The sequence below is a fragment of the Phaseolus vulgaris genome, chromosome 4, assembly GCF_000499845.2.
Source record: "Phaseolus vulgaris cultivar G19833 chromosome 4, P. vulgaris v2.0, whole genome shotgun sequence".
Classification (NCBI taxonomy): Eukaryota; Viridiplantae; Streptophyta; class Magnoliopsida; order Fabales; family Fabaceae; genus Phaseolus; species Phaseolus vulgaris.
Window position 1 is genome coordinate 41,950,368 of NC_023756.2, and position 9,431 is coordinate 41,959,798.

The window sequence follows — 9,431 nt, forward strand, 5'->3', positions numbered from 1 at the left end:
ATTGACTAAATACTATATTTAGTGAGTGAACTTAATCATGGTACATAGTTGAAACGCAGGTGAACATTGTTCCGTGGCCTAAGGGAAAGAATGTTGGGTAAGAAGTCAGAACCAATTGGGTTGGGCTGACTAGGCACCATGTTTAATGAGTAGGCTTAATCATTGTGTCTCTTTTATAATATCTATTTAAAGAGATCATTGTACTTGTAATTGGTGTGTAACAAGATAAAATAAAAACTTAATAGTTGCCGTGTGAATGTAGATTGCAGTTAGCGACCGAACCACGTTAAATCTTGTGTCATTTATTTAAATCAATCCGTACTTGTATAAAGATATAAAGTAGAACATGAACACGAGTTTGGCAGAGTAAAAAACTGCAGAATACAGAGATGAAGTGAGGGAGCAAAAAAAGTTTTATGAAATGCTGACTCGGGTCCAACCTTGTAGATTACAGTGGCATAGCACAAAATTCACCAGATGTCAAACTTTATAAAATAATGGATTCTGATGGTGACAATCAATCTAAGAGTTCATAACTTGATGTAATTGTGAAACCGTTGTTAAAAAAACTAACATGTATTGTTGTACCTGTTATGTGATCTTGTCTTTCATGTATTATATAATATTAAAAGACATTTAATTACCATCGATTTGATCATGATTTAATCATAGGTAAACCAATGAACTGTGAGACAATAAGTTCGATTCTCAACCTGGTTTTAAGAGGGATCAGATCCTTAGCAAAGACATTTTTATGATATCTTAACCATAAAAACTATTTAATATATTTTAGAAAAAAATACTACTATCAAGTCGTGCTTAGTTATGGATGAACGCGATTCGGTCACATGACCATGAATTACACCTGAGAGAATCTTTTTCCAGTTTTAAGAACATTGTCTACTTGACATAGACACTGAAAGAAAAGGGTTTGGTTTTACCAAGGTTTAACAAGATAGAGTGGAAAAGAATGGGTGAAGCATCAGTACAGGGCATTTAGCAGAATAATTACAAGCAAAAAACTAAGATTCAAATGACATCATGTTTTGCATCAGATATCAATGAATCAAAATATAGTTGACAATATGGTAGAAGTGTAAAACTATTATACACAAACACAATATGCTCTTTTGACCAATGATTTTTAATCTTTAGTTCTGTTCTTTATATTTTTTTCTATGGAAATGGAATGGATCGGCGAGTTGGTTACCGATAAATGAATCAACAAATCTACCATAGCCATTCATTTCTAGCACTAACTGCTTTCACATTAGTTAACACAAGTGGAGAAGTTTTGTAAAGCGATATCAAGTCATTGAGACATCTGTTTCTCCTGGGGCTATGCCCTCTCAGACTGCTAATACCCGATGCACCAATCTCATAGATTTTTCCTGCAAAATTCATGTAAACTTTTGATATTTCATTACCTTCAAGCTGAGTGATAGATAATATAAAGGGACTACCCAAAACAGAGATCAAGTGATCACTATCTAGCTTTCCGAGACCACATGAGTATTTCTCAACCCAAAATGGTAAAATTACTCCATTACTTTGATTTTAAAGAAAAGAAAGTAACACATTTTTGCAAATGCAGAAAGTGAGGATTATTCTGCCAAAGACTACATAATTCATGGTATTATGGCTATTATTTTAATCATGATTATCTTGAGACCTGGATCAGATTTAGCCATCCCTAATCTTTTACAAGATAGAGCTATAAATTATAAATATGTCCATGAAAGAGCATGTTTTTTATCCTGTTTTTTTTATAACCAGGAGATATAATTCTCCTCCCAGAGCACATTGGAGCAATATTCTTGCTAGACGCTGACACTAAAGTACAAATTATTAACTACAAGTTACAACACCCCAGCAACTTTAAAAAGCACAGAAAGTGAAAAATAAAATGTATTCAACACTTAGAAATTTCCATCGGAATAACTTCATATCAATTGAGATGCACAATTGCATCCTTATATTTTGTGCTGCGACATTTTTATTGCTTTGTCCATGTTTCATAATGCTTAAAGAATACACATGTCTGTTTCAAAGCGGCCATGCTTGCAATTTTCAAATAATGAGCAAAATTTGTAGTTCGATTGCATACATGAGAATTAATTTAATTGGAACAATACATGCACTGTAACTTCAAAAAATGTTTTCTTCTAAACTTAAGTTGCTAGTGTAGATTGTACACAACAAGCTGAATCCCATACTTAAAAAGAGAGAACAAAAAATTACCTTTCACCCATATTGGAGGAGCACCTGTAGCATTAGCAACGAGAAGGGACATTGCAATGTCTTCACAAGTTCTGTTGAAAGAAAAAAAAAATGCAGGATATGAAAAAGAACAAGTGATAAGAATAAATTTAAAATTCTATAGAGGGTTAATTAATCATATATATTACCTGTCCCTGGAAACATAGCCCTGAATTGATGGAGCCATCTCGTGAGTATATAAATCCAAGTATTTCCTGTGAAAGAATGCAGCCTTCGAGAGAACCATGCTATAAGTGCCCATCCACCAAACAGACCACCATCCTCCATAACTGTAATATGCAACATTATTTTGCTGTAGTATACAAAGTGAAATCAGTCAGGTACAATATATGCAAAGTAGCAAATCAAGTTATATTCAATAAGGGTAAATCATTATGTTACTACTAAGCACATTCCCACGAATACAGTGGACATCTGCACATTGCTCTTATTTTTCCCTTTCTAAATAAAAATATAGTAGCAAACAGGTCATGTGTTTTTCCTACTAACTCATTTCCCATTATTCTGCACAATATTAGTTATCTTTGAAGTGAGTTTGTCTCTAAATTGAGCAAGGGTGTATCTACAAGTAAATTAGAAGATTGTAAACATGATATGATACCAATTAAAATGAGGATGATAGACCCTTACTTGCTCACTTCAGAGATAGTATCACTTTAAAAGAGCATAGTCCATTTTAGTTTCATTTTTTCTCCCTCCATCCCCACCCTTAACCCCATAAGTAGAAGTTGCACTCGAACCATTCTTGTGTAAACAATTAACGTAGTGTTGTTCATCTTCATCACCTAACCAATCAAAACTCAATGCAAGCTTTAGTTGGTTGGACCCTGCCATATGACCATACAGCTAATCCTATAAAATACTAAAGGTTTCAGTATCCAAATTACAAGAATTATTGCAAACCTCGAAGTCATATTCCACCTTTGAGAAATTAAAGAGAGTAAAAATGTAAAATTCAGGCGGTTCAAATTCAAGTACGAAACAGGAAATGCAGTAATTCTCTAATAACTAACCTCCTTATCCAGCCAGTGCATTCGAGGAACAAATCCCACCATTGTAGAAGGTGTAGTTAGCCAGACAGAGAAAGCATAATCTAGAGTAGAGCATGGAACAATCACATCATCATCTACTGAGAAAATTGCGTCAGTCTTGAGGTCCTCAATTGGCCTAAACCTGCTGTTTGACTCATAATCTGCATTGATGTCAAATCTAAAGTTTGGTTTGTGAGCTTTCTGAGACTTCGAAACCACAATCTTATTAAGATATCTTTTCAGCCTCTCAGATGGTTGTTCACTTTCAGTCCACACCACATGCATTGCATCAGCACTTCGACAGGATGCATAATGAGCAACAGTTTGTTTCAGAAGAGATTTTTTCCTCCAAGTGTTTATAAGCACAGTATAGCTAGCCCTGAATCATAAATTAAATCAGTTGTATCAGTAGATCCAGCTAAAATTATAAAAAAAAAAACTCCACAACTATAATCCTACTGGGAGCAAGAACCACATGCAAGAAAAAACCACTAGAAGAAAATACAAGTGTGGGCTTTATGAATTTTCAGAAACTTCTTTTAGTTTTAAAACAATCAAAGACAACCGAATTTAAAACCAAGCTCGTTCATCGTGACAGCCAGCACTACTCCAAATGACTCATGCTCGAGCTAGAATCACAAAATAAAATGTTTGTACAAGTTTGTCTATAAGGACCTTTACAATGTCTTTGGATGGAGAATTTTTAACGGGTAATTCACTTTTATAAATAATTTAAAATGTTTTTAACCAAATATGTTGTTTGGATAGAACATTTGAAAGGAAATTGAAATTTTAGGAATTTATAATACAATAATTTAATTAGCTAAATTATAAATTTTCAAATTTAAAATTTCACCTAAAAAGTAAGAATTTCAAATTATTTATACTTTTTCCTCTCCTAAATTTATGTTTCTTTTCTTCATATTCTTTTTTCGACTCTTCGGTTGTGGGACATCATGAACTCAACTTTAGTCAAGACATAGTTGGCTTGACATCACTTTTTGACAAGATGTATATGAGAGGTTCTTTTAGGTTAAAGTCAATGATGTTTATTTTTTGTCGTCATCACCTGTTTCGAGATTTCTTTGTAAACACCAACATTATATTTTAGCTGATGTCAAACATGATTTTATTTCGGTTGATGTCAACTGAGATTATTTTTCAAATAATGTTAGTTGATGTTATTTTTCTACCAAAGTCGATCACAATGAAGATCAATATTATTTTCTTGACCAATATTGACAAAACTATTTTTCAATAGATGTTTGTCAAGATTTTCTGTGGATATTAGCTAAAGAAATTTGATTGAAGTTGTAGTGGTTTTTTTTGTCAATTGTAGAATTTTTTTTTCCATCTGACTATGTTATCTGGTGATAACTTTTGTACTTGGTAGAAAGTGAAATTCTCTATCCAAACAAGTAAACTAAAATTTAATAAATGTTAATTGTTTTATCCAAATACAACATTTGAAAAAAAAAATTTAAATGTAATAAATTCAAATTCAATGTATTTGAATTTTTTGACAATTGTAAAATTATATATCCACACACAAGGTTTAGTGAAGAATAATGTGGAAAAATCAGGTTTAGGGTTACTCATATTTTTCGTGAAGGGAATGCGTGTACTGATAAGTTGGCTAATTTATTATTTATTCATAAAGAATTCTTTCATTGGTATAATAGACTTCCATTTAATTTGTTCTTAGAATTCTTTATTAATAGGTATAGTCTACCTATGTATCATTTTTGTTAACATATGGGTTTTGGTCTAGTCCTTCCATATTTTTGTATTTTCTTTTTTAATAATACTTTTTTTATGTGATGACAAATGATTGTTGTTACTTGAGGTGTCAGCCTAACTGAGATGTCAAGTAGCATAGTGATGCCTAAAAAAAAATGAAATGAAGTTTTTCATAAGTTAAAATTACTTTATACATAAGTTAATCTAGCTTATGGTGAAATTAATTTCAATATTTCTTTTGCAAAAGTGTTCGGACACGCCTTTTAAATGGTGTGTCCTTGTATTTGACACTGACACGTGTACAATTATAGCTGAAGTGTCCAATTCAAAATACAATATTTTGGATATCTGACAATTCTAAGATAGTTCCAACACAATTTAAAAAAATACAATTATTTTCTAGAACCTCATGAGTTATTGTATGAGATTTTATTATGATTGTAGAAATAAATATTAAATCCTATACATAATAAAGAATATTTAAATTATATAAATATTATTGAGAATGCTTTTATTTAATTTCTTATCATATTTTCTATAATGTGAAATTTATTAAGTTATTAATTTTTTTAAATGAATTTTAATTTGTAATGATGATGATTTCATATCATATAATTCAAAATATGAATTCATATTCCTATGTTGTATATGTTGGAGATATAGGGACTAGACGTGACACTCTCTGCAATATCGTCCATGTATATTCTCAGGGAATCAATCTACCACCATGACTATCATTAGGAATCTCAAATATCATGGTGAAATAAGCAACCTAAGACATCATAATGAATCTTTTGCTTAGAGAATTGGTTCAAACGATGACATCCAATTGCAACATTAAGTAACGGGAACTCAATTTGAAAGCAAAAATACACATACAAAAACTGGTTTCTTTTTAAATTTAAACCAAATTGATCATGTTAAAACTACTTTTCACCTCTGAACAAAAACTTTGATTATAATAGATTATGACAATAGATAATAGAATTAGTGAAATAATTTAATTTCCACAACCACTCTAAATCGACCCTAAAATGAACAGATCCATCAGAACAAAATAAAATTGCAAAGAAGGAAAATAGATCCATTTTATTAATACCTTGAAGTAACCGAAGAAGGGTTGTGAGGATTCCAACCCATCCACGAACTGAGTCTGGAGGCGATCAAAACGACGACGGAGAGAGCGAACAGCGCTAAGAAGAGCTTGAATTTGGCGGCGCCGAGGAACTGTTTGGCTCGGCGGAGGGAGAGAAGGGGGCGGTTGCTGTAGGCGCTTCGGCTGGCTGCTTTCTGCTTCGCCGGAGAGTCGAAGCCGTCGCCTGCGTCTGCGGCGACGCCGGCGTCGCGAATCTGAACGGAGGTGGACATGTCTCAAGGTAGAAGAACATTCGATTAACCGTAGAAAGAGAAGGCAATGGTGATGGTGGTGGTTACAATCACCATGTTTGCGCGTGATAAGCGCTTCAAACGACAAAGCGATACATACATGATCACTGCTTCTAAACGACGTGTCCTTGAACTAAAAACGACATACTGAACTATTTTAAGTTTAATAACTCACATAATTGTTGTAAGTGGGCGTAGTATGTCTTATAAGAGAAAATTAATTTGTCAAAATATATTTTTAATTTTTTAATTTTTAAATATTTCATTTTTTAATATTATTAATATATTTTTATATTCTAATGAAATAAAATATTTTAATATATTTTTTATATTATAAAATAAACAATTAAATAAAAATACTAAAATAAAAAATAAAACAAAATAACAATTCAATATTTTATTAATATTTATATTTTATATTATAATCAAATAAATAAGTAAAAATATTAAAATAGTAAATATAATAAAATTATATTCTTTAAATTTTAATATTTTTATTTGAAATATAACTTCTTTATTTATTAAATTTTAAAATATTTTTTATTTTAATTTTAAAAAATAATTATAATTTATATTTCTAAAAATTATTTGTATATTTTTTAAAAAATTATTTAAAAAATTATTTTTTAAATGTAATAGTCTATCTTATCTTTGTCCTCAATCATTATTTTCTCCTTTCACCATTTCGAATGTAAAATTTAGTATTGTCCTGTATATTGATAACTAAACAGTGACAAACAAACAACTACTTTTATTATCTTGTATTTTTTATGATATTCTTGTACGAGGGTCAAGTATAAACACACACACACATATATATATATATATATATATATAAAGTAATAGATAAACTCTAAAATTATTATTTAATACTTGTATGATAAAATAGGGATAAAATGAGGTTATTGATTTGATTACATAAAGGTTATTTGATGTCAAAGACATTGGAACACTATATGTTCCATTTCTAGCACTTTTTAATATTAGATATGACATTAAATATAAATGCTAACAGTACTATCTTCAATACTCTCTTTTGGACATTATTTTTTATTAGATAAAATCTACATAAATTTTATTAAATATATGTTTTCAGACTCAATAACTAAAAAACATTGAAACTTAAATATAAATACAATTTAATTAGTTTTTGAAAGTGTTAATTTTACTTCTTTCTTTACCCTACTAAACTTAATTTTTATTTAAAATTTACTTTTAGCCCTAATATTTTTGTAGAAATCAAAAGGAGATGTAATTATTATTTTTTTTGAAAAAAAGGTTGATGTGGATTTTAAGTTTATAACATTTATCTTTCGTTAATAGGTTATGATTAAGGGAAATATGTACAATATAAAAGGAAAAGAAAAATATATGTTTTTTTATCAATAAAAAAGAATTAATAAATGTGAACCATTTAAGGGGTGATCCAATTCTTATAAAAAAAATATATCATCTCCTCTTTCCTTCCAAGAGCAACCTACTAAAGAGACACAACCACAAGACTAACTTAAAACCAACAAACTTAACAAAACATCAAATAACCAACCTCAAACAAACCAAAGGTTCCAAGCACCAATTACAATAGGAGAACATCCTAAAACGGGATTTAGAATCAAGCCAAGCCCAAATCTTGACTTAAACCAAAGCAAAAACTTCTAACACATCGACCTTTTCTCTGTTAAAAATGACATTGTTCCTATGTTTCCAAATTTCACTCACGACTCCGACCCAAATTACTCCCCAAAAACTCATTAATCTGACCTGAAGCATTACACATCCCAAACTGAATAAAATTTAAAACAGGATCAGAGTGAATCACGAACGTCACACCAAGCCACTCAAAACAAAGACACCAGACTAGCCAAGCAAATCTACAAATGAAAAACAAATGGCAATTGGATTCCTCCTCCATCCCACACAAACAGCACAACGGATTGTCAACCACGATTCCTCGACTTTCCAAATTGACCGAAGTAGCAATCCTATTTTCCAACACCCTCCAAGCAGTAAGAGTAGCAGAAGGCAGAGCTTTACATCTCCACAACCTACTATACACATTAGGCAAAACCTCCTCACGATCTCGCCGAAGCAAGACATAGGCAGAACTAACTGAATAATTTTGAAACTCTCCAACCTCCCACAGCCAGTTGTCCGTCTCTCCCAAAACCAACCTCGTCCCAAGTAAAAACTAAAGAAGACAACTCTCCAAAGGCTTCTCCCATTCGAAGAACGACCTTCTCCATTCTAAAGACCAGACCCAAACACCATTATTCCATGACCCAAGTTGTGCCACCTTTGCATCTTTGACCGTACTAAAGGAAAACAGCCTCGAAAAAACCTTTTTCAATGCGCCACAGTTCAACCAACTGTCCTCCCAAAAAGAAATTACTCTTCCATCGCCAACTTTCAAATTAATAGCATCCTCAAAATTCCCTCCCCAACCCTCCGAAGCCCACACTTCCTTCAAATCCTTCTACCAAAGCGAACCCCTACAACGGTTCCGATCCTCTCTCAAACTTCTTCAACCACCATATTTAGATTCAAGAATCTCCTTCCACAAACCACTTTTATCCGTCCTCAATCTCCAATTCCACTTCCCTAACAAAGCCAAGTTGAATATCCTCAAATCTTTAATGCTAAGACCAACGATCTCACGAGGCTCACAAACATTTTTCCAATAGACCCAAGCTATCTTCCTTCCTTCTGAACCCCACCCCCACAAAAAGCTCCTATGAATCCTAACCATCTTATCAACAACCGCAGAAGGCATTTTAAGCAAAGACAGAAAGAAAAGTGGGATAGAAGAAAGAACAGACTTTAGTAAACAAATCCTCCCAGCTAAAGACAAGCATATGCCCTTCCACATGCTTAACCTTGTCTTAATCCCGTCTAACACCCCATCCCAAAAAACACCTCGCTTATGGCACCCCCCCGATTGGCAACGCCAAGTAGGTAAAAAGAGTTACCATCACGTCACAGTTCAAGATCGCCGCA

The 9,431-nt window shown here is 32.1% G+C and overlaps 1 protein-coding gene across 1 annotated transcript; it reads right to left on the reverse strand.

Moving 5' to 3' along the window:
- Window positions 1-975: 975 nt before the first annotated feature.
- On the reverse strand, window positions 976-6,614 carry LOC137837712 (glycosylinositol phosphorylceramide mannosyl transferase 1-like). Its single transcript, XM_068646814.1, has 5 exons — window positions 6,151-6,614; window positions 3,294-3,690; window positions 2,409-2,572; window positions 2,242-2,312; window positions 976-1,391 (listed from the first exon to the last, which is right to left on the reverse strand). Exons 1-5 carry the CDS (start codon window positions 6,417-6,419, stop codon window positions 1,231-1,233), a joined length of 1,062 nt encoding a protein of 353 aa, XP_068502915.1. The 5' UTR covers window positions 6,420-6,614; the 3' UTR covers window positions 976-1,230.
- Window positions 6,615-9,431: the final 2,817 nt, after the last annotated feature.

What these genes read in the sequence shown, in the direction of transcription:
- LOC137837712 (XM_068646814.1), bottom strand. Translation starts at nt 6,419, where the DNA reads ATGTCCACCTCCGTTCAGATTCGCGACGCCGGCGTCGCCGCAGACGCA. An exon ending in CCTTCTTCGGTTACTTCAAG is followed by an intron (nt 3,691 to 6,150) that starts GTATTAATAAAA and finishes TTTATGATTCAG; the next exon opens with GGCTAGCTATACTGTGCTTA. An exon ending in TGCACTGGCTGGATAAGGAG is followed by an intron (nt 2,573 to 3,293) that starts GTTAGTTATTAG and finishes TGTATACTACAG; the next exon opens with CAAAATAATGTTGCATATTA.